This window comes from Crocuta crocuta, unplaced genomic scaffold (assembly GCF_008692635.1).
Source record: "Crocuta crocuta isolate KB4526 unplaced genomic scaffold, BGI_CrCroc_1.0 scaffold170, whole genome shotgun sequence".
In the NCBI taxonomy this organism is placed as follows: Eukaryota; Metazoa; Chordata; class Mammalia; order Carnivora; family Hyaenidae; genus Crocuta; species Crocuta crocuta.
In genome coordinates, this window is record NW_027527853.1 from 3628587 (window position 1) to 3654868 (window position 26282).

Below are 26282 nucleotides of genomic sequence, written 5' to 3' on the forward strand. Positions count from 1 at the left end.
ATAGAAATAATTCATAAATTTGGCATAAACACATCCTTCAGACAGACAAAATAAACTGTGACAAAATGAAAGAAAAAACTAGGATATTAAAACAAGGAAAAGATTTGCATTTGAGTTAACAAGGTCAACATTGACAAGAGAATAGTGAAAACAGTATTCTTAAGGTTGCTGTAGTCTTCTGCTTCAGTGTTTTGCTGTGCTTGAAATCACCGTATTTAATAAAGGGAGTATTGTTTTTTGCCATTAGTGGGTATGGGTTGAAAAGGTAGAGGAGCACTGCTCTTGATTTTTGCAAACAGGAGTTGCCCGTCAACGTAAATGTTTCTCTATGCCTGGATGCCTGTAGGTGGCACTATGGTAAAGCACAGCAGTGAGGCTGCTTCTGTAAGGCTCAGGCTAACTTGACTTCTAAACAAAGACCCCCCATTCAGGGTTACTCGTCGCCTTCTTTACACTAAGCTTTCAGTTTAGTCAACCATGATGAGCCCTGATGAGAAGCCATGATAATCATTTGGGATGATTCAGGATAATCATTCGGGATGATGGCCTTGCAAACAGAATCAATGAGGCTACTGAAATTCTGTTATATTACTTTAATATCTCATTGTTTTGTAAGGAATTAGTCACTGTTATTTGAGCAGAAAGGAGAGGCTGAGAATGCAGGTAGCTGTCCTCAGATAGGATATCCTCAACAGGGCTTGATATAAAATGTCAACTTGGGTTAGAGGTGAAATGGTAGAACAGGATATCAGGCCAAACTTAATAGGCTGACTCTACCTCTTGCAAGCCCAGAGCTGCCTCAGTCACTCAATCTCCCCACAAACCAACAAGTACCCAAATTACCTTGCCCATGAAATGAATATTCTTCCAGGAATCAGCTGTGAAATGATAGCCATTCAGAAGGAGAGAGAGGATGTAGGCTCCAGAAAAGCAATATTCACTCAAGTACTTCTCCTTCACGTCACCAAAATATGTCTTCAGCTGGAAGTGAAGTGAAGGAAATATCACATGTGTACAACAGGCACCTCTTCACGGCCCTCTTTTCACCAGTAAAGCTGAGCAAGAGAAGAAAAAGGCCCAGCTCCCCCAGGCCTGAGCGCTAGCCTCTCCAGAGAGCCTTAGGAGGGGACTGCACTCCTTCAGGGGATGCAGGGGCTTACAGGCTAGGGTCTGTTGGAGACACTTTTCCTCCACTGAATTCTATGAGATAGTAATAAGTGCTCCAGGAAAAAAGTGGTTTCCATGATCAAGTAGGCTCAGAAATAAGTAGGTTCTTTTTTCAGCATATCTTTTCATCCTTTCTGAAACTTGAGTTTCAACAGCATATTAAAACTAAAAAATCTTGTATGAAAAAAAATCCATCAGTCTTTGTTTAATCAGACTTTTTTAAAGTTTATTTATCTTGAGAGAGAGAGAGAGAGAGAGGAAGAAGGGCGAGGGTGGGATGGGGGAGAGAATCCCAGGCAGGCTCCATACTGTGGATGTAGAGCTCAAATTCATGAACCATGAGATCATGACCTGAGCTAAAGTTGGATGCTTAACCAACTAAACAAACGAGGTGCCCCTAATCAGACTTTTCTATATGCTCTTGACCAGAGTCTGAATTGAGAGTCTCTGAAGGAACTAGTGCATGTGAGGCATCTTAAGGAAAGAGTGTCATAAAAAGCTTTACCATCCAGTTTTGTACATGGATTAGCAGCATTATCCCCCAGGAGCTAGTTAGTCCTTACCCCAGAACTACCAATGCAGAACATGCTTTTTTAAAATTTTCTAAAAAATTTTTATTATTTTTGAGAGAGACAGACCCTAGGTGGGGGAGGGGCAGAGAGAGAGGGAGACACAGAATCCAAAGCAGGCTCCAGGCTCAGAGCTGTCAGCACAGAGCCCAACGTGGGGCTCGAACCCACGAACTGTGAGATCTTGACCTGAGCTGAAGTTGGATGCTTAACTGACTGAGCCACCCAGACGCCCCCAGAATATGCTTTTTAATATTATCCACAAGTGATCATATGCACAGCAAAGTTTGAGAAACACAGCTCTAGAACACAGTTTAGAAAGCATTTTGCTCAGGATTGCTAAAAGTGCAACATCTTACCTTTCTTCAGCTGTTACGTGACCTGTTTTTCTGCATGAGAGTCATGCAAAGGGGTCTTCTTGAGTCCTCCATGTGTTTGCTTACTCTACTCCAAAATAAAGGGCTGCCTGCTGACCCTCACCCTTACCTGTCTTCCTGTTGTAAATATATGCCCAGATGCCCACAATTTGCTCTGCTCCTCTTTGGCCCTCAGTTAGAGAACAGGCCAGAATATCTCTAGATCAGCCCAGAGTTCTGTCTGCTGCCCTATTCCTCAGCCCTTGAAACAGTCATTCCCTTCTGGACATCCGGAGCAGAGAGAGAACAAACATTTGTTAAGTATATATCAAGTACTAGGAATCATTCCAGATGTTTTCTGTGGAGGACTTCCTGGTTGCCTGCCCACTCCCCCCTTTTGTCCAGATTTCTCTCTCTTCCCAAGGAACACCCCATCTCTAACCACCACCCCCCCATAACTGCAAGCTGGGGTCTGTTTCTCACTTGGTTTCTGCCAGCCTCCAGCCTCTGGAAGGCTAAATCCATACCTAGCCTGCCTTGGCCTGCTCTGATGGAATTCTCTGAATGACCCAACTTGGTATTTGCTTTTTTATCACAGTCCCAGAAATTACTCTTTGATCAACTCCTCAGTATGTGACATTCTCCTGAGACCTTGGTGTAACATCAGTGACTATTCAGGTCCCTGCCCCCCTCTGGCAGTAACTGCACTATGTTTTTCCTTTGTGGAAAGATTTCTTCTCCCATTTGATGTATTCTCGGCAGATCCATCCAACAAAAAACCACTATGGAATTCCAAGAATCTACTTGGGCCAGACTTGAAACTGCTGCAACTCATAGGGCTTTAAAAGCTGGCCTATCCCTTGGGGAAATACCATTTTGGTCTAATTTCCCTGAACTCTACAATATTCCTATCCCCTCCTCCTTCTGGAAAGATGTATCTTGGCCATGCAGTCTAATCTGCTGAGAATTAATTATGATAGCCAAAAAATGTGGAAGCCTAAGACATCTACTTGGTTCATCAGTCTAGAACTGATCATGTTAATGCTTGTGGACTCAACACCATTTGGTTTTGAAACGGGAGGATGGTTTGCCTTTCTCTCCCTTCTCCTCTCTCTGCCTCTCACTCCTCTCCTTTCTATTCCCAGGGCAGTGAAACAGCACCAGCCTCTCTCCTCCTTGCCCATTTCCCCTTACCATCCCCCATATGAAGGGACATGGCAAGTCTTCAAGAATGGGATGCACTTCCCTAGAAAGGCTAAAAGTCCATGAGGTTGAATTGAATGTCAGGACCCAGAGCATGGAGAAATCCTAGTTAGTAGTATACACGGAATCTTACAGCATTGTTCTTGTAGGCTGACCAAGATCTTAAATGAGCAAATTTTCAGAGTAGAAGAATGATTATGTTCTGCTTGTCAAAATTAGAGGGTTACCAGCCCTCTAATTAACCTACCAGAAGACAAGCATGAAGTGCCCCTTTCACCTTCCTAGCTTCTCCTCCTCAGCAGTCCAATTGGGGGCACCCCCAAGGATTTGGAGGACATCAATTGGTGTCGTTTGTGTTTCGGTTCCCCTGCCAAAGCAGGGACAAACAGCACGATATATGTACAGAGCATCTAGCTTACTCTCAGCACATAACATAGGCTTAACATCTGTCAGTTATCTCTTGGCCAAAGGTGTCTAGAAGGGATATTCTCAAACTCAAGTCACATAGGAGCAGGAGGAAAAGAGTTGCCCTTAAAAAGCATACTTGAAACCTACGCATTCCATATGGACAGACAATGCAGTTGGGAAAAATGAACCCCTTGGACATAAAACCCACCTCAACATCAAGGCTCTGGGTGAGAGTCTGGTTCTCACTTTGCAACTATCCCTGCCCCCTGCCAAATGATTCAGAACTTCTCCTAGGTGCAAGCCTTTCTGAGTTTATTTCCAGGGCGGGCCTCTAAGCAACTCCTCATGTGGCTGACCTGAGCAGACCTACAGGTCTGCATACAGGCAATGCCACCTAATGTAACCTGATGAAATAAACAGAAGGAGAGAACATCTTATAGAGCTTCCACTCTGAACAAGAAGTAATTTTTTTTTCTGAAAAGCAGCTTAAATCTACCTCCTTCAGTCATATGTTGGGACTGTCTCAAGTTGCCTCAACTCCAAAATGCTCATTCTTTCTCCATAGATCTCTACCAGCTGAAAAAAGCCTTCCCTGAGTGTTTTGTAAGCTGTAAAGTGCTAGGGTATTTTGAGGGGCTCTTTCAGAAAGCTCTGAATACCCTTCCTTCCTGTTCTAACTCAGACAGAATATGAGGGAGAAGTCCGACCCTCCAGGCTCTTGCACAACCTTCCTTCCTTTTTGTCAGTGCCAAGAAGAAAAGCATCCATTTTTATTTTTTTTTTTATTTATATTTTTAGATTTGGGTTTTTTAAAATATAATTTATTGTCAAATTGGTTTCTATACAACACCCAGTGAAGAGCATCCATTTTTAATTAATTACAACCTCATCAAAATGAAAGCACCATTCACATTTGCAACCCTGTCAACTTAAAACAGCTACTGTTTTGAACTATCCCTAAATGATCTATCTTTTTTTATTGGAGTAGACTCCATACCTCTCTCCTTCCTGGAAACTTTCACCGGGTAGTACTAGATCTTGAATGATTCAGGGCCTCAGACAAGAAACCATTTCTGCTTCAAATTTTTGAATAAGGAGGAGATACCTTGCACCTGGGCAGTGGAGAAAGGATCTTAACATAATGGCATTTATAGCAGATTCTGTGAATTGCCTGTCTTCCATGCTCATACGACTCGGATTTGGGGGTTGGGGAAGGGAATGTGCAACAACGTGCCCAGTCTAGGAGTAGTTCACTCTGAACCTAAGGCTCTAAGCCAGTCCGAATATCCTGCGCCCTGCCTTCCCAGCCAGTCCTGGCCAACGAGTAACAGAAAGACTACTAAAGAAGCTTCTGGGATAAGGTATACTTTCTTATAAAATGGAACAGATGTATCTGGCTCTACCTTTCTTCTGACCTTGAACATAACTGTAATCTCTGAAGCTACATCTTATGTCAGAGAAAATAGGCATAACAACAGAATTGAAGGGGCACCTGGTGGCTTATTGGTTGTGTCCTACTCTTGATCTTGGGTCAGGTCATGATCTCACAGTTCATGGGTTTGAGCCCCATGTCAGGCTCTGCACTTGAAGTGTGGAGACTGCTTGGGGTTCTCTCTCTCCCCTTCTCTCTACCCCTATCCTGCTCATGCTCTCTCTCTCAAAATAAATAAATAAATAAGCTTAAAAAAACAGAATTGAAGAAGTAATGGCTTAGATATAGTCAACTGCTGACCCCATACCAGCAGCTGCCAACTGCCAGACTTGGCATCTGGTGAGAAAAGTAAGACCATGTTTGTTTAAGCCATTGTGTGCCCAGTTATTAAGAAATGGTGATGTACTCTCTCCTAACTAAGTGCACCCTCTGGGCTTCTCTAACATGTTTGCTGGATCTTGAACAGGTTAGCAGGACTTAAAGAACAGACTCACATCCTCTGTGACATCAAGGGCACAGGGCAATACTGAAAGCTACTCTTTAGTCACTTACCTCTTTCCAAGGTTGAGAGCAGAACTTTTCCATAGTGTCAATCACCTTTTCCTGAGTGGGGATTTCCTCTGATGTAAAGTTTAAAAACTCCATCACATAGTAATAAGCTGAAAATGCCTGCAAGAGAAAACGCAGTTTTGTACTGTGTCCAATGCAGGGGGATGCTGACTCACTCTCCAGAAGGCTGAGCCCTTAGTGAAGGTGCCTGGAAATCTCTGTTGAGTAAACTAACTAACCAAGTGATATTCCTGTCCCCAAAGCTGTTTCTGTCCTGAAAGAAGTATCACTTTGCTGCTGACATGCATTTCTGAGCTACCAGGTAACTAATTTTCTCTATAATTTTAATGAAAGAGTCAGGGAGAAAGAAGACGAAGGGGTAGAAGAAAAGAGAGAGGAACAGGTTTAAAAAATCCCATCTTCATAAACTATGTATTGGGCACTTAGTTAGATGGTTTCAGCTCAGGTCATGATCTCACCACTCAAGAGTTCTAGCCCCACATCGGGCTCTGCGCTGACAGTGCAGAGCCTGCTTGGGATTCTCTCTCCCTCTCTTCCCAACCTTCCCCCATTTACATGCACGCTCTTTCTCTCTCCTCTCTCTCTCTCTCTCTCTTTCTCAAAATAAACAAATAGATAAATAAATTGTGCATTATATATGAGTGTTTAATAAATAAAAACTGGGATCTTCTATACAAAGATATTAAGAGTTATTTCTAAATGGCGATTATAAGATGTTTTTTCCTTTCAATTTCTGCTTTGTTGGCCTATTTCTATAATGTATAGGTACTGCTTTCTTTTTTATTTTTCTTTATTTTTTTCTGCTTTGCTTAAATAGTCCATCTTTGTTTAACAAATACTTATTGAGGTCTATCATGAACTAAGTACAACCAAAATGTTTTTAAAATCATTATCATATATGAGAACTATAAAGAAAAAGTACAAATGAGTAAAAAGGAAATTATTCAATTAAAATGACCCCAAATTCTACCACTTAGAGATAACTTGTGTTAAAAATAATATATATTATTATGTTATATTATATAATTATCTAACATATACATACAACTGTTATTAGGCATTTTCCCCCATTTAATGTAGCATGGATTTAAAGAGGAGAAAATAATTGAACAGAATTTGTTACATGAGATAATTCAAATACCAACTCTAGTGCTTTTTCTCTCTTCTGCCCTAAATGGTGCCAGTTTTTAGGGGAAATCATTCAGGACATCGTAGGAGTATATCATTTGTTTATTCAATAAGTACCCTGAGCTCTATATGCTGGGCAGAGTCAGAGTCTACTTAATAACCGGAGGAGAGCAAAAAGCTTTTTCAAGTTTATTTATTTATTTTGGGAGACAGAGAGAGCAAGCAAGCAGGGGAAGGGCAGACAGAGAAGGAGAGAGGGAATCCCATGCAGGCTCTGCACTGTCAGCACAGAGCCTGATGTGGGGCTTGAATTCACAAACTGAGATCATGACCTGAGCCAAAACCAAGAGTCAGACACCTAACCAACTGACGCCACCCAGGTGCCCTGAGCAGAAAGCTTTTTATTGTATGCCAACTGCAGAACAGATGTTGGTATGGTCCTATATCTACCATCTTAATCCAAACACCATCACCTCTTGGGTAGACACCACAATGGCCTCACATTTTGTCTCCATGTTTCCTTTCTCTAGTCCTATTCCAATCCACCCTATACATGGTAGTCACAGGATTTTTTTTTTTTTTTAACTTTACACCTTCACAGAATAAGTGCTTGGAAGAGTTTTCTATATACTGAGTTCCAGGTCTTTACTTTCTATTACTTTTTCTAGCCCTTCAGTTGAACTTTGGTACTCCCACTCTACTAACCTAGCAATTCCAGTGGCCACTTAAAAACAAATTTGATCAGATTACTCCTCTATTAAAGCCTTCAATGACACCTAATTATACTTAGAATAAAGTCCAAACTCTACTCTGTCTCCCAAAGCCAAGTATGTTCTAACCCTTCCCACCTGTCTACCTTGTATGCACTACACCCCAGGCCTTCAGTCACTGCCAAACTTTTCCTCCCCTGGGGCTGCACACTTGCCGTTCCCTCTCCTGGAATTCCCTTCACTTCCATGTCTCCTCCTCAGACAGCTTTTCTAATCCACCGGGACTAATATTATTCCCTTTCATAGGATTTTCGTTCTTTCTTTCTGTGGTTGCCACAGTCTAATTTACTTTTGTTTGTGCCTCTGGTCTTTTGTCTGCCCGCCCTCTAGAATGCCAGCTCTGCGATGGCAGGGACCACATCTGCCTTGTTCTCAGCTGAATCTGCTGCCCTAGCATGGCACTTGGCACAGGCGAAGAGCTCTGTGAATGTGCAAGTGGCAGAAAACTGCTCTCTCTCTCTCTGTCTCTCTCTAATTCCTAGAGCACTGCCTAGAATGGAAGAGACACTTGGTGGATCTCTGTTGATTCAGAAACTGGATAAATCCAGAAACCGGATAGCTATGATATGCATAGCTAATGTCTGGAAAGGTTCCCCACTATTAACTAAAACTATTCAGAGTATTCTTCTCTAGTGAATTGATCGTGGGGCAGGAGGAAGAGGAGGCTTTTTTAGGTTTTTCTTTAAAAATTTTTGTTTTTGTTGTATAAGAACATTTAACATGAGATCTACCCCGTTAACAAATGTTTATATATACAATATAGGATTGTTAACTCTAAGAACAATTTGTACAACAGAGCTCTAGAGCTTAATCATCTTGCATAATTGAAACTCTATATCTATTAATTAGCAGTCCCCATTCCTCCTCTCCTTAGCCCCTGGCAATGACCATTCTATTTACTGAACACATGGGATGTCTTTCCATTTGTGTCTTTAATTTCTTTCATCAGTATTTTGTAGTTTTAAGTGTACAAGTCTTTTTTCTCCTCCTTAGTTAAGTTTATTACTAAGTATTTTATTCCTTTTGATGTTATTGTAAATGGGATTGTTTTCCTAATTTCCTTTCTAGATAGTTCTTTGTTAATGTATAGAATTGCAACTGATTTTTAATGTTGATTTTGTATCCTTCAACTTTACTACATTCATTTATTCTAACAGGTTTTTAATTTTTATTTTATTTATTTATTTTTTAAGGATTCATTTTTTAAACTTTATTATTTTGAGAGAGAGAGAGAGAGAGAGAGAAGGGGCAGAGAGAGAGGGAGAATCCAAGTAGGCTGTGTGCTTCCAGTGCAGAGCCTGATGCAGGGCTTAAACCCATGAACTGTGAGTTCATGATTTGCACCGAAACCAAGAGTTTGATGCTTCACAGACTGAGCCACCCAGGTGCCCCTCTTATTTTTCTTTTAAAGTGAAGTATAGTTGACATTCAATTTTACATTAGTTTCAGGTATACACCATAGTGATTCGACATGTCTATATTTTATGCTATGCTAGCCATAAGCAGCTATCATCTATCACCCTACAACACTATTATGATACCATTGACTATATTCTTTATGCTGTACTTTTTATCCCTGTGACTTACTCATTCCAGAACTAGAAGCCTGTATCTCCCACTCCCCTTCACCCATTTTACCCATTCCTTCACTTCACCCCTCTGGCAACCACCAGTTTGTTCTCTGTATTTACAGGCCTAACAGGTTTCTTTTGCTGTGTAGACTTTAGGGTTTTCTTTATGTAAGATCTTGTCATCTGCAAACAGAGACTATTTTACTTCTTTCTGATATGGATGTTTTTATTTCTTCTTGCCTGATTGCTCTGGTGGGTTCTTCCAATACTATGTTGAGTAGAAGTGGTGAGAGTGGGCATCCTTGCCTGGTTCCTGATCTCAAAGGAAAAGCTTACAGTTCTCACCATTGAGTATGATTCTACACCGTGTATTTTTCATATATGTCTTTTATTGTGTTGACATAACTTCTATTTCTATTTTGTTGAAAGTTTTTATCATATATGAGTGTTAAATTTTCTCAAATGCTTTTTCTGCATCTATTAAGATGATCATGTGGTTTTCATCCTTCATTCTGTTGATATGGCATGCCACTCTAGTTGATTTTTGTATGTGGAACCATCATTGCATCCCAGGGATAAATCCCATTTAGTCATAGTATACGATCCTTTCATGTACTGCTGAATTCAGTTTACTAGTGTTTTGTTGAGGATTTTGATTGTTCAAAAGTGTGTTATTTAATTTCCACATACTTGTGAATTTTCTAGTGTCCCTATGCTATTGATTTCTTGTTTTATTCCACTGTGGTTGGAAAAGATACCTGGTGAGGCACCTGGGTGGTTCAGTTGGTTAAGTGTCCAACTTCAGCTCAGGTCATGATCTCAGGTCATGTGGGTTCAAGCCCCGCATTGGGCTCTGTGCTGACAGCTCAGAGCCTGGAGCCTGCTTTGGATTCTGTGTCTCCCTCTCTCTCTCCCCTCCCCTGCTTGTGCGCTCTTTCTGTCTCTCCAAAATAAACAAATGGTATTAAGAAAAGAAAGAGAGAGAGAGAAGAAAGAAAGAAAGAAAGAAAGAAAGAAAGAAAGAAAGAAAGAAAGAAAGAAAAAGAAAGAAAGGCTTCTTAAATTCATTGAGACCTATTTTGTGACTTAAGATGTGATCTATCTTAGAGAATGTTCCACGTGCACTTGAGAAAAATATATATTCTGCTGCCCTTGGATGGAATGTTTTGTATTTGGCTGTTAGGTCTATTGGTCTATGGAGTTGTTCAAGTTGCTATTGCTCTATCTGTTACTGAAAGCAAGGCACTGGGTTGCCTGGGTGGCCCAGTCAGTTGAGCATCCAACTCTTGATTTTGGCTCAGGTCACGATCCCATGGTCGTGGGACCAAGCCCCATATAGGGTTCCATGCTGAATATGGAGCCTGCTTGAGATTCTCTCTCTCCTTCTGCCCCTCTACCCCACCTATGCACTCTCCTACAATTATAGTATTGCAATTCCTCCTCCCATCAGTTCTATCAATGTTTGCTTTAAAGATTCAGGTGCTCTATTTAGGGTATATACAGACTTATAATTAATGTATCTTCCTGGTGAATTGGCCCTTTATCATTATATAATACCCTTCTTGGACTCTTGTGATCATTTTTGACTTTTTTGTCTGATTAAGCATGGCCACCCTTGCTTTCGTTTGGTTGGCACTTGCATGGAGCATCTTTTTCCATCACTTCACTTTTGGCCTATGTGAGTTTCCTAAATCTAAAGTGAGTTTCTTGTGGAACATATAGTTGGATCTTTAAACTTTTTGTGTACTTTGATTTTTTTATAATGAGCATGTCTTAAATTTTGAAAGACTTCCCAAAATTACCCCTAGAGCTCATTCTGTCAGCAAAAGGCTTAATGAGTTAAGCACCTAATCATTGTCTTGCTTTTGCTAAGGTGTGACATTTGCTTTTTAAATAAATAAAAATTAGTGTTAAAAACATTAACAAACAAAATTTCTGTAGGCAGATAATGCAAAATATTGAGTCTTCAGTGGGATACATAATTTGTCAGCAGGAACTCCTGGTCTCTGCCACCGCCTACCCTCACAGTTCTGCATGCCATAGACTCTTGTCCCCTGAACTGCAGAAGCCTCCCTTTAGCATCGCAGAATCCTGCTCTTACTTATTTTTCAATATATAAAAGTTTCCCTTTTCATTTCTTTCCCTTCAAAATACATATGTCTTAAAAATTCTTATTCAGAGCTAACACATATTTGTTGTATAGGATTTAATTATTACAAGTTAAAAATAAAAGTTTCCCCTTCATCTAACCATTCCCTAGAGAAAAACACTTTTAACAATTTTGCTGCTCAATCCCTGCAGCAAATATATATGTAAAATATTAAAATATATGTATATATTTTACCTAAATGTTATCATACTAGACACATTGTTTTATAATCCTAATTCATTCCAATTGATAATAATACATCATGGGCAAATTTCCCTGTAGATTTTACCTTATCCATTTAAATGACTGTAAAAGGTTACTATGTATAGGCATAGCATAATTTACTTAATCTCCCATTCATGAATATTTAGGCTTTCTAATATTTCACTATTATAAATAATGCTCTGTGTACTTGCTTCTTTGAACCTTTGTCTTGAGAGAATTTCCTTGGAGCAAAATGTTTGGTCAGAAGGTAAACATATTTTGTGAGTAGAAATATGCACTAAAAGAGTGTTTATAAAGCAGTACGTAATATCCCTAAGCTGGAAACAACTTAAATGTCCATTAACTATAGAATGGATAGACAAATGTTAGTGTATTTTTTAAAAAATATTTATTTATTTTTTGAGAGAGACAGTGAGCAGGGGAGGGGCAGAGAGATGAAGAGACAGAGGATCTAAAGCAGGCTCTGAACTGACAACAGGGAGCCCAATTCAGGGCTTGAGCTCAAGAACCATGAGATCATGACCTGAGCTGAAGTCAGATGCTTAACTGACTGAGCCACCCAGGCCAGTTTTAATGTATTCATGCAAAGGAATACTACATTGCAATGAAAGAATGAACTACTGTTACATGCAATAACATAGATAAATCTCAGACAATACTGAGTGAAAGAAGTCAGACGAAAAAGAATACACACTATGATTCCAAGAATTGGCAACACTAATCTATGCTGATAGAAGTCAGACTAGTGGGCATATTTAGAGGGAACGTAGCAACTGGGAGTGGATAATGGAACCTTTTAGGATGCTGGGAATGTTCTATATCTTCACCTAGATGATGGACTCACAGGTATAAGTCCTTAAAATTTAAAAACTATCAGATTGTGGCCTTAGAATGTACACACTTTACTGCAAGTAAGTAAGACCTAAATTTTTTAAAATATCTATACATATCTCATGAGATCTTATTTCAAAAAGACCGTATCACTTTATAACTGTAGGAGATAATTTTTCCCAAAAGCTTAAAATACACTCTATTTTCTATGAGTCCCACTAATGGTTCTTTATTGAGTCCCTCAAACAATCTTTTTTTTTTTTTAATTTTTTAATGTTTTATTTATTTCTAGGGGAGAGAGAGAGAGAGAGAGCAGGGGAGGGTCAGAGAGAGAGGGAGTCACAGACTGAAACAGGCTCCAGGCTCTGAGCTGGCAGTCAGCACAGAGCCCGACGCGGGGCTCGAACCCACGAACCGTGAGATCATGACCTAAGCGAAAGTCGGACGCTTAACCGACTAAGCCACCCAGGCGCCCCTGAGTCCCTCAAACAATCTTATTCATTTCCTCCAAAGCCTGGAATTATTTCTTTCCAAACCCCTGAACCATATCTTCATTTTTAATTTTCTTTAAATTACCACCATTTTCCTGTACTATAGACATCTGTGTTTATAGATCATAAAGTTCAAACAAAGTCATCTAATGATAAAAACAATGATCTTTAAGGCTGAGGCTAAAATTTCTAGAATACCAGAGGCAAGTCTCCTGCCTCCCCATGTGGAAACACATTGAAGTACTTGTAGGTCTCTGAGCATGCTACATTCTTTTCCACCTCCATTCTGTGCATGCTGGTCATCTCCCTAGAACATTCTAAATACTGAAGTGCTTTTACTGATATCTACAATATTCCAGGCATTCTGGCAGGCCTAGAAATGAAAAGATGAAAAGTACACTATCCCTGCCTTCCAGGGCCTCAGGACATAGTGGGGGAGACCAACATGTCAGCCTATAAAGACCATGTCCATTCCAGCCAGCCAAATTTTGTGCAACTTTTAATCTACGCAGAAATGCAATACATGCATTCCTCTTCAATTTAATTTAGCTGCTTTCAGTGAAGTGTCTGTCTTCTCTCAGTTTCTTCTTGTTTTTGTGATATCAAATACCAGCCGTCCTCCCTTCTCCCCCAACTTTGTAGCATCTCACAGGGAGCTTTCTATGTACTTTGACATGGCTTCTGAGACTATGCTCATTAAAATCACTCCTAATTGGCAAATTCTATAGTCATTTTTTTTTCATTCCACCTCTTCCTTGACTTTTGGCTGCGTATCATTCATTCATTCATCCATTCATTCATTCAACAACTATTTACTGAAAAACAACTATGTTCCAAGCAATGATGGAAATAGATGAAAAATCCCTGCCCTCTAGTAGAAGACAGCGCAACTCAAACAAGTAACAGATGGTATAATGGACAATTAATAAGTGCTATAAAAATAAAGCCTTTTGTTACATACTCCACATATACATAGCCTTTATTCAGATTAGAGAAGCCCATAGAGTAGGTGTTGTTCATTTTCTATTTCTTCCCATCCAGATGCAATTTATTTCAGGGGTCATATTTTTCATAAGAACTCTTGCCTAGTAATATAACTGACACTCCCATCTTTATCACGTTTCCAGGGAAACAATTCCAGAAAATTAATCCAAGTCCAAATTTGTCCATAAAGGAATGAAGAGGGCTTGTCAAATTATTTCCCAAAGATCCAATGAAAAACATATTGATAGTACTTTGGACTAAAGATTAAATGAAGCATTTGTAGTCACAAAATATTACAGTTTAGTCTCAAGATTCTGCCCCAAACTGACCACTTGACATGTTCCCCTACCCTCCTGTTCTCACCTGGCTAAACGTGTGAACCTGCTTGTCTAGTGTGGCAAACCTGCTTCTGTCACTAGCTTTGGGTTTGCTCTGTCCTGGCAGGAAGCATTTTAGAGGCAGACTCATCTGTCTCTGCACATGTGTCTGCATTTGCTTCCCATCTATCTAAACAGACTCATCTCTAACATTTGTGTGGCATTCAATCCAAGCCACTCCCCTGCTTGGGCTCATGGTTCTACTCTAATCTCTGGTTTCTATGTACCTTTTGTTCTAGATTAAGAGCTCTTAACATGTGGCTCAAAGGTTCATCTCAGGGAATTTCAGCATCCATTTTTCTGCTTAGAGTATCCTTAGCTTTCAACACATTCTCCAAAGAGCCGTGTGATCCTCTGAAGAGTTAAGAATGATGGGCCTATTGAAGACATTAAGCTAAGTGAAATAAACCAGTCACATAAAGACAAATATACGATTCCACTTATACGAGGTACCTGGAATAGTCAAATTCATAGTAACTGAAAGTAGAATGATGATTTTCGGGAGCTGAGGGGAAAGAAGAGTAGGGAATTAGTGTTTTGTTTAATGAGTGGAGTTTCCGTTTGGGAAGACAAAAAGTTTTAGAGGTAGAGGATGGTGATGAATGTACAATGTAAATGTACTTAATTCCACAGAACTGTACTCTTGAAAGTAGTTAAAATGCTAATTTTCTATTATGTATATATTAACACACACACACACACACACACACACACACAAGAATGGCTGGTCTAGACAACCTTGATATTTTGCTTCCAGCTGTTGACTTGACTATGCAGGTTATGATTCAGAGTCCTCTCTTAAAATAGAATTAAGTAAGCAATAGGCAACCATGAAATAATGCCATTATATAAGGAATAGAAAATAAATACAAATATGCCCTCTATTGCAAATACCTGAATCAAATTTGCAGTAATATTTTAAACTCTCTCAGCCCTAATCTCCTCAGCCACATCTACATGCACAGGAACTGGAAAGATAAAGAGTTAGCTTTCTTAATGTTTTATCCCTGCAGGACGCCTTCAGCAAACTGCTCATAGTTTAGGTGTCCCGGCTGGACCTGATCCACAGGCTGGTTTTGATATTCCTTAAGGAAGAAAAGCCTTGTTAACTAACATGCACCTGACTGTGACTGTCAGAATCTGTTTATGAATGATTATGATAAACACCTGTCTTAGCTCTTCATCTTGCCTCTAGATGTTTGACCGGCTTCCCTTTCTGGGTCCTTCCCCTTCCGTCTCCTGCATCCTGATGAAGTCATCCCGTTTACATATTCTTTTAAATTTTCAGATAATAATGTTATTTTTATATTCCATATAGAAATAGACTATAGAAATTACTATTTCTCTGTAGCCACAGCAGAGATCAAGTCTTAGAATCACGGGCAAATCCTGCTTGCTATCTGAGCTGGGGAATATGCTTACTCATCTTTCTTTCCTGGACTATTGTGCTCCAGAATAAGGTCATCTTCTGCTCAGGGACCAGTACATTTATATGCAAATTCATGTTTATTTTTTCATTTTATCTATCTCTCAATCTTTCTAAAAGTCTTCCATGTATCAAGGCCTACCTGATAGTTTTCCTGTCTGTATATGCTCTTCAGAAACCCACTCAATTGAGTTTAATATCTAAGCTGGCCTCTTACATCCCTTGGAAAGGTCTCTCCTAGGGTATAATACTATTTATACCAACATGCATTGGAATTGAACTCACAAAAACTAAGTGCTGATGAGATGGGATGGAATGATGATGTTTAGGATGAATATTTTTTCCTTTATTTATTTATATTATGTAATTAAAAAGGAATCTTAACCCTACTCAGCATGCTTCTATTTTGGGAGCACTGGGGTGGCTCAGTCAGTTGAGCGTCCAACTTCAGCTCAGGTCATGATCTCATGGTTCGTGAGTTCGAGCCCCCAGTCAGGCTCTGTGCTGGCAGGTTGGAGCCTGAAGCCTGCTTCTGATTCTGTATCTCCCACTCTCTCTCTCCCCTTCCCCCACTCGCATGCTGCCTCTCTCTGTCTCTCAAAAACACTAAACAATTTTTACAAAAGAATGCTTCTATTTTTAATCTATGCTTCTTAATAAGAATGCTTCTTATTTTTAATTATATTGAATGACTAAAATCACCTTCTTCTTTTAATACCTCACAAGGATACACTGCTCAGAATCAGGTGGTTCAAGGGATACATCACCAAGTTTCTTCCTATGGCTGTGGTAGATGACTCTTTAAAAGTCTTGAAGAAAAAAAATCATTCTGTTTCTGTTCTTGGGGTATGACTTTAGAGACCCCATACATCAAGATGTTCTGTTGCCAGAATGGACCTAAAGGCAATTGTTAAGGGAAATGCTGACTTAGTTCTAGGAATTCCTGACCTTGCAATTAGGTACTAAGGGGATGGCCTATACTACTGAGGTCATAATCTGTGATCAGCCTCTTAATCTCCATATTAGGAATTAGCCTTACTTTATAAACCTTTACTGGATTGGTAACTATAACCTGTGGGCCCATATTGAGCAGCAACTGAGAATAGTAACACTCTAGGCCATCTTTAGAGAACAGATAGTCTCAAAAGGTCAGCTCCCCATCTTCCAGTTACCAGCTTAGATCATTGATATTTATGGAAGATGGCTTGAAAGATATATGTCTCCCCATTTTCCAGCCACTCTGAATTCTTTCCTTCTATCAAGCTGAGTATCTATCAAAGACCTATACTGCCTCTGTCCATTATAGAATTGCTATAACTGAGTTGGCTTTTTTAAAATGTTTTATTTATTTCTGAGAGAGAGAGAGACAGCGTGAGCAGGGGAAGGTCAGAGAGAGAGGGAAACACAGAATCTGAAACAAACTCCAGGCTCTAAGCTAGCTGTCAGCACAAAGCCTGACACGGGACTTGAACCCACGAACCGTGAGATCATGACCTGAGCCAAAGTCGGACGCTTAACCGACTGAGCCACCCAGGTGCCCCTCAGTTGGTTTTTCAATATTATGCCTCTAGGTTATAGTTGCTGTGAGAAATTGCAATTTTAGAAAATATGGTCAAAGACATGGTCTAATACACTTCTCCAAAGACGATATCCAGATGGCCAACAGACACTTGAAACAATGCTCAGCATCCCTCCTCATCAGGGAAATACAAATCAAAACCACACTGAGANCATGGTCTAATAAAATCTCCTTTATAAAATATCCTTGGGAATCAATTTTGGAATAGCTCTGCTTTGCCCTTGGACCTGGTATGCTGGGTATAATGAAAACTATGTATCTTACTATGTCTTATTTTTCCCCTTGGCTACTCCGAAGCTCAGAGCCAAATACACACACACACACACACACACACACACACACACACACACACACATGCACATACACACACAAGTATATGCTTACATATGGAAACAAGTTTTTAATGTCCTTTAATTCTTGTTCCCTCTTGAATTCGTTTTAACATTCTTTCTTGTTTATATAAATGATACAATGTGATCTTTTAAAAAATTTCCTAAGTTACCTCATAAATAATTCTCTACAGATGTTCCCTCTTCCTTTTTGGTGTTTCTAATTTGCCTACAAATTGGTTTCTGTGTAGCAACCAATGTGGTTAAACTGAGAAAAACATCAACAGTTTTTTAATACCCCATTTACAGAGAAAGAATTAAATCACCAGTGCTGAATCCAGTCGTGGCAAACATTCCCTCCCTGCAAATTCTCTGTGGCTTGAAAATACCCAGGCTAATTGATCCTGGAAATAATTGGAAGGCAATTGGATTTTTGTGCTGTAAATAGTTATGCTTCCAAATGAAGAACTTAGCAGTGGGAACTTCTGCAGGTATAACAGCCTGGAGTGAGGACCATTAGGAGAAAGGGCTAACTTTACTAAGGGCCAGGCTAGTGCTAAGGTATGTTAGCTTTCTGCTACTGGTGGTGATATGCTGGAGGTGACTCTTACCCACTCACAAGAGCTAATTGTTAAAATTTCAAGAGTTTTGCGAGCCAGTTGATATTATGTTGATTAAAATAGGCCATGGGAGGAGTACTTCTACCATGTAAACTGGCAGATGCCACAAATCAGCCCCTCCATCCCCAGATTGCTGGTTGTTAGACATTTACCAGTCCACCACCGCTTGTCTGGCTTATCACACACAACTAGCAAGGAAACAGGTATTTCTTTCCCCATTTTATAAATGAGGAAACAGACCAAAAAAAAAAAAAATCTTTAGGCTTTAGGGAGAAATTACAGAGAGAAAAAAGTTCCGTAACAGAAACTGCCAAAGCAGGAATAGGTAGAGGTACAGTGCTGACCCTAAGGGCTATATTCAGAGAAAAAGTATCTTATTCAGAGGGAAGCAATGAGCTAATCTAAGGAGAGCACCAAGGAGAGGTTCAGAAGGCTGTGAGGAGAACAATTTCAGTGAGGGACTAAGAGACCAAAGAAAAAGGCATCCAAGGGGAACTCTACCCCTTCAGCTCCACGTCTCCCTATGTAGGTTTCAGAAATCGCAAGAAATTCCACCACCACCACCCCCGAAGTAGAAAGGGTTTGCTCAAGCTTGAAGACAAGAATTGGGCTATGTTTCCCTGGAGGTGAAGCTTTTAGAAAAGTTAAAAAAATCAGTATACAATAGTGCATTTCTTTTCCTCCAGATCTACCTCCTATCAGTGACTGAAATGGAAAGGGCCCTTGGCTGTCCCCAGCACCCCTAGCTGCCTTCCTCCTTTTTGTGTCCCCCTCTTTTATCTTCCAGCAGTTAGATCCAAGGCAAGGAAGAGCATTGGCTCAAGAAAGTCCAATACGGCTGCCAGTGCCAGCTCAGCTATAAGGCATCCAGGTGAGGTTTAATTTATAGTGAATTTAGGTTTGGAGCTAACTAATCACTAAGTATTACTCTTCCAGGCATTGTTCTCGCATATTATTTCCCTCAGGAACCTTGAGGGGAAGAGGAATTGTGGTCTGGGCCATGGTTAAGGTAAGCCTAGATCCATGGTACCACCCATTATTGTTTTCCCAGAGATCATAGGAGTGAAGAGCTTATATAGGTCACAAGTGGCAAAACCAGAATTTAAACCAGGTACTATTACTATACGGCCTGTGCTCTATCCAGGGAGCTGTTTCTGTGACATTGGGCTGAGCCAAGAGACCTTGGGTGATGGTCTCCTGCTGGGGTCCCATAGGAGAGTTTAACCTCTCTCCTCATATGCTGATCTGTTTTCTGAAAAAGGGAGAAAGAGTATGAAGGCAGTTAAAGCCCTTTTTTCTATGAATGATACATTAAAGTAATTAATGAGATCATATCTATATAGTACTTAGTTAATAATTGGCTCTTGATTGATGGTAGCTAATTTTGCAACCTATTACTAAACTATAATTACAATGATTCTTAGTCCGGGACCAAAATGTGAAATCTGAATTATAACTAGTTCAACCAGCACCCCTTCTACCTCTGCTCAAATATTTTGTCTTATTCTAGAATAATTAAAAGAGAATTTGGAGCTGGGATTCAACTAGTTCCCCAGCTGTTCAAAATGTAATGTAAATGATGATCTAAAATATTTCCTTAGGATTTCCTGAGTTTCTACCTGAGTTTATAGAGGAAAACCTTTAGCCAAGACATCTAACTGCTACCTCTCCTTCTGACATTTATGAAGCCACCTTTGGCAGATCCTAATGGATATGCATACCCAACCACCAGCTCCTTCTTCTGGCTTACAGATTCCTGATTTTACCCATGTAGAGGAATGCAATATGTATAAGAAAGACTACTTCCAAGGGTGAACAATGATTAGTCTAAACCAAACATGGTAATCCATTCCCCTTGATCACAGATGGGTTTAGAAGTGTGTATTTCACCAAATTCTGGCCAATAGAATCTGAAAAGACATTTGTTGGCACTTCTGCAAAATTGGACAGAAATGTATGCAAGAGAAACTTCCTCCTTTCCTGATTTAGTTTTGATATGAAGCAGTAGCTGCCGTCTTAGCACCACAAAAAAGGCCAAGAAGATAATAGGAAAGCTGATCCCAAGTCCTAATATTGTTAAACCAAAGAACTAACCCTGAATTATCTACCTTAAGGCTTATTATGAGAGAAAAATAAATCCAATTATTTAAACACCATGTAGACACATACTCTATAACTTGCAACCCAAATCATCCTAATCGATATACCTTATTATTTTACAAACTTACCCCAAAATCCCCATGAAGTGGTGGCAAGAAAATCCCATTGAAGGAACAGTGGGAGTATGGGCAGTAACTGGTGTTGAAGAGTTCAAGGATGCTTCGATGGCATTGTTGATAGTTTCCAGTGCCCTGGATTTGAAACTGATCGAATGGAAGAGTCATCTCAAATCTCTTGGTGCAGGGGCTACTGTAAAGTTCACTTACATTCATTACTGTTTCGTATCCAGGGTGAAAGCATGGGTCCTTGAGGATTCCGTTTGTACCCTGAATGGAAAAATCACACGAAGACATCATGTGCAAATGCGTTGGGTGCAAAAGCATCACTCTGCCTTCATTAGTGTGTAGGAATTTTATAAGATCTTAGCATTGGCATCAATATGCCCCGGCCATGCCTTTTTCAGATTTGTATAATAGGCACCAGAAGTGGTATCGGATATAAATGAACTTTCACTATTCATAGAAAGCTAATAGAGTTCAAGTTGGAAGAAATGCCATTATTTTGGAATGTCCCCTAGTGCTTAATACAAGTGAAAGATTCACAAGGAAAACTCTCAAGGCTCTCACAAGTCCAAGCTGGGATAGTTCTCCTGGAGGAGTCTGACCATACCCCATCCCCACTTTCAAGCAAAAAATTAGAAGCTCCAAGAGCTGAAAATGCCCTAGAGCACTTAAGCCAGGAGTATCAAAATGATTTTTAACCCACAACTCCGTATGTTAAAGAGAAGAAAGGGGGTTGTATGAAAAAAGGCTTAGTGGAGTCTTGGGCTCAGTACGTATCTCTCAGTAGTCCCTATTCCAATGGGAGTCACCCTATTGACAGTCACTTGGGAGCCCCTATTCCAATGGGAGTCACTTTTGGGAACCAGAGTGAGAGCTTTGGAGGAGAGCAAGAACTGATTGTCCTTTCAGTGGAGACTAGGAACAGCTGGATGTGACATCCTTGCTGTATGTGTCAGGGTGTGCCTGGTAGTCACATGATTTGAGTATGTTTAACTTTTCTTGTCTTTATAAGACAAAAAAATGTCTGGAGAAAAGACTTAGAGTGTTGATGGATAAACTATGTTTTCCCTGAGTGTTTTCCTCCTTCTCTCCAGGCTGTTGCTAACTTTTTTGCAGTTTGTTGGAAATAGAGACTAAAAAGTGCGAAAGAGCTTATAAATTGCACACTCTCCCAACAATACTCTAGAATTCAGTTTTCACTGTCAAGTCCACAGAGGTGAGAAATTATTTGCCAAGAAAGGATTTGAATTGTGTCCTTGGAGACAGCGTAGTAAACAAACACAGGAGGTGATGTCTGGATGGGACGATTCACAGGGGTCGACCAGATGTAGTTAGATATCCTGTTTGAAAAGGTTTGGAAAGTATAGCAACCAAGTTCAGACCAATTACTAAAGTAGAAAGAGACAACAGGATGTGGGGGCTGGTGGCCCAGATGTGAGGAGGGTGGGTCTGGATTCAGTTATACTTGCCTGAATGTCCTTGGCCAGTTTCTGCCTGAGCGCTTGATCCTTCCCGTAGCATAAGAAGCTGTGCGTGTACACACTGTAGTCCTTGCCATAGAGGCGAAAATACAGAGCGTTGCTTGGAGACTCAATCCCCTTGTCTTCCGGCACAAAAGTGATTTGTGTAGAAGCTCCCCCAAGGTCTAAAGCTCCGTAGGTTTCCTGAGAATTGCCCCCATTTGGCTTCAGGTTGAGCCAACTCAATTTCTGAAAGAGAATACAGTCACCAGTGGTAGCAGTCTCTGGACACCTCTGTTTCACACAGAGACTCAGGGACTTCCTAAAGTGAAGAAAATGGGACATAAGGTGACACAAAGGTCACTGAAGTTTCCTGAGTCTGGATCAGGTCAACAACAAGTTAAGGGACTTCTCGGGGCTCCTGGGTGGCTTAGTCGGTTAAGCGTCCGACTTTCGCTTAGGTCANAGTGGCATAGCCAGTGTTTATGAACAAGGAATGAGAGCTGAAAAGACTCAAGTTCAAGTCTGTACTCATTGTTCATTAGCCATGTGACCTGGGGCAGAATAATTACCTTTTCTAGGCCTTAATTTGAGACTCTAAAATGAGAGAATTCCTCATATCGTTCTGAGGATGAAATCATACAGTACATGGAAAGTGCTTAGCACAGCACAAGACACACAACACTAGGCAAATATTTGATATTTTTATTTTTAATGATAGCTTTTTTATTTCCTCTCTGTCTCCCTAAGGTGAAGGTATGATTTACTTATTCTCCAAGAGGAAACGTTCTTATGCAAAAATTCATCAGAATACTGTTGGTGACCCTTGAAATTGTGGAGATAAATTACTTTGTCCATTCATCCATCATTCATTCTGGCTACTGATCCAAATCCTGCCTGTGATAGCAATGGCACTGACCTCCTGGGAGCCACCTCCTGTGGGTGCTGTGAAATAATCACCTGAGTGAATTTGCCCAGCAGATAGTTGATAGTAATCCAGCCATAGGCACCTTCCTCTTGGCCAGTGATGATTCTAGCACCATGGAAGTCAAAGTGGTAGTTGCTTAGGCTCTTCATCACCATACCCAGGACCTTGTCTGCCAACTGTTCATTTTCCATTCTGCACAAAGAAGAGCTGAGTGTATCAGTTTTGTTGAACAAATACAAGTACTCATTTCAGTCAGAGCTTCCAGCAACATTCCTAGGAAGTGAACCATAACTCACTGGAAAAAACAGAGATAGACATCCACACACAGAGCTGTCTGAGGAGCTCTCCTTGTGGATGAGGCAGAACTAGTCTTTTGGCCCCCCTCTCGAAATCCAGATCCTTCCAGTCCCTATATGGACTGCTTTTCCTAAAATACCATTTTTGTTGTTGCTCCCTGACCCCAAGATATTATCAAAGTAATTTTAATTTGGGGGGGGGCGGTGATGGCTGGATATTGGTTAAACACCACACCTATAGATGATGAATGCTACATTAGCCATTGCTGGTGGCTTCCAGCTAGTTCCAGAGTCAGGCTCTGCTTGAGGTTTTTAATTAGGGCTGTAGTAGACACCAGGTGGCAAATGTCCTAGAACAGATACCAAACCTCCATTGGGGTCAGGCTGGGAAAAAATCTTATTCACATTGTATCTCAGTTCTTGGGTCTGTCTGAGGCAATGAGACCTAAAGAAGGAATCTTCCAGGGTTGTCAAAATGAAGATGGGATACATCTGCTTCTGAGATCTAAGCTACACAACATTGAGAGCCTCTAGGCCAGAGAATGCTGTCTTCCAACCAGCACTGAAACCTCTCCTCACTCATCTGAAGCTTCATACCCTCCCCCTGGATGCCTCATCCCCAGTTATCCTCCCTCCCAATCCACCTCTCTTCCAATGTCACCATCTGTGTACCATCCTGTCACGGCTACCCATTATCTCCTAGATGAACACCAAACTCCCAGCGTAGTCTGCAAGGTGCTTCATGAGCTGCCTGTTGAGAGTTCTACTCAGAATCCTGGTCCTCTTACTTACCAGGTGTGTGAATTTGGGTGAGTTACTCTGCACGTGTATGCCACAGCTTCCTTATCTGGCTAATAATAGCCAATAATACCTCTTCAAAGAGTTATGATGATTAAATTAAAGCGCAGTGCTAACAACATAGTAAGGGCTCAACAAATACAAGTTGCTTCATCACTATTATTGTTATTATTATTATTTTACTATATGTAGTCTATGTTCTATCAATGCAGAACTATTTATGGTCCTTTGAACATGCCCTGGTTTCTTGCTCATCCCTACATTTGCACATCTATTAGAACACAAACTTCAGGAAGGCAGGGACTGTGTCCTCTTCACTGCTATATCCCCAGCACTTGGAACATTATCTGCCACATAACAGATGTCAGAGGAACATAGGTAATAGAATTCATGATGTCTTCTCTGCCTTTAATGTGCCCTTCCCGCACCCTCCAACTTGTCCTTCATGATTCAGCTTCTGTGTTCCATCTTCCTGTTCTGGGCAGGGCCAGATGTGCTCCCATAGCAGCTCTGAACACCCCTCTGTTGAAGAACTTGGTGCTGCAAAGCATTAGCTTGGGAAGTGCAATGTTTACACCTGATGACCAGGGCAATAGGCATAATTAAGCAACAATCTTCCTTTGGGAGAACTTATTCACTCCCTTCTTATTGCAGTGGTTCCTATCTCAGGGATACTGGACTTTCTGATGCAGATGAACAATTAAAGCAAGAAAAGCTTCCCTTTTTTTCCTTTTCTGTGGCAGTTACAATTTTGACTTCAGTCCTGAGAAAAACTCCAGGTTTTGAAAACAAGATGTCTGCTTTTTCCCCCCCAAACCCCATGCTTTGAAAAGCATTTATAAATCCCAATCTTAAACCTTGCATACCAGTATGGCTGTTAAGATCTACATTTGTTTCCTAGTTCATAAAATTTTGGGTTCTACATAATACACACACACACATATATATATACCCCGATGCCAGATTTTTCATAAATACTCCATCTACTGTAAATATTGGTTCCTCTGAGTTGTTTTAGAAAATTAGTGCAACGTATTAAAATCAAGTGTCAGGAAATTTCATGGCCTCACCTGTAACAACTTTTGTTTTGGAATTGGATTATTATTAGGAATTGGACTGTAATTAAATTGTATCTAATGCTGGACTATATTTAATTATACTCAGTGCTTCTTAAGGCTTCATAAAGTAATTTTTCCAATTTAAAAAAAAAACTGTATCAAAACTGATCTCCTTGAGAGCTGAGTCCCCTACTTTCATGTCCCAGGACAGAGTAGGCAGTCAATAGATGCTGAATGAATGAATGAATGAATGAACGAACAAAAATAATGCACACAGGTACTAAGTGGTGACCAATGAAGACATGCTAGTTGTGACTATTTGTGTCTTGGGACCTTTGTGGTCTCCTCAGGTCTTCCTCCTCCCAGATATTGGATAGCTACAGTGGTAGCCTCAAATTCCAGAGGACAGAAGTTCTGTGTGCTCCTGCCCCCTTGAATTCTCTGTGGGGAGACAGGGAAGAGGACTTTTTTTAAATCTTACTTTAAATTCCCACCATTACACGAGTTTTACTTACTTCCTGAGGTTTTCTTTCTGAAGTGAGGCCATTTAGGATATCTAAATTTGGGGTGCTAGGGAAGTGTGGCACTATCCCATAACTTCAGAGGCTTTCACAATGCCAAGCCTAACCCCCAGCCACTATCTGTCTCCACATGCTGCTATACCTGAGCAACCTCATGCCTGCCGTAGCTCCCAGGTAAACAGGCGTCCCTTGGTGCTGGGACTGTGGAATCACTTGACTGGCTCTTTCCATGCATTCAGTCAGATAAGCATCTATTTCGTTTAATCTTTGAGCATATCTTGAGATTCCGGGACCTAAGGAAAGATGTAGAAGCGGATGACAATCTTTTTTAAAAGTATGGGACACACTTTGACAATATTAGAGCAAAATACTGGTGTCTTTTGAGAAAATCAAAGAAGACAATTTCTTGATGTGATATATTAAGTTATATATGATGTAATATATTAAGATATATTAAGTTGGTGTACTTAGAGGGCGACTCTCTGAAACGGCCTTGATAGGATCTATTTTCAGGCCTCCGGCTGGGTCTGTCCACTGTTCAATAATTTTGCCGCTGGATGGTGCAATTTTCACATTCAATTGCATAACCTTCCTTATAGGTTCTCAAATTTTGATGGGGATCTCTCATAGATCTAGCTACCCTAGAGAGCTGCTTTTTGATGTTTCTTCTATAAAGTTGTAACTAACAACACTAATTCCTAGAAGACCTAAAAGGAGAAATAAGACATGTAGAACAAAAATTAAAATAAGCATTAGTTACACTCGCTTTTACTGAAAAGACAGGAACTGCTACTAACTAGCTATGTGTCATGGC

The 26282-nt window shown here is 40.4% G+C and overlaps 1 protein-coding gene across 5 annotated transcripts in view; it reads right to left on the reverse strand.

Annotated features, from left to right (window-relative positions):
* The window catches only part of ENTPD1 (ectonucleoside triphosphate diphosphohydrolase 1), a 29636-nt gene extending 3879 nt beyond the window's left edge, over positions 1–25757 (reverse strand). For 4 of the 5 annotated variants that reach the window (XR_013338874.1, XR_013338876.1, XR_013338872.1 and 1 more), the window contains exons 1-6: positions 25611–25757; positions 22828–22987; positions 21877–22116; positions 20414–20671; positions 5688–5804; positions 844–981 (exon numbers count right to left, since the gene is read on the reverse strand). Coding sequence is in view for 1 of the 5 variants with exons in the window: in XM_077779457.1 (XP_077635583.1) it covers positions 844–981; positions 5688–5804; positions 20414–20671; positions 21877–22116; positions 22828–22987; positions 25611–25699 (1002 nt within the window). In the remaining 4 variants the exon portion in view is untranslated. The remainder of the gene's footprint in view (positions 1–843; positions 982–5687; positions 5805–20413; positions 20672–21876; positions 22117–22827; positions 22988–25610) is intronic. The other variant, XM_077779457.1, reaches the window with a different exon arrangement.
* Between the last annotated feature and the right edge of the window lie 525 nt (positions 25758–26282).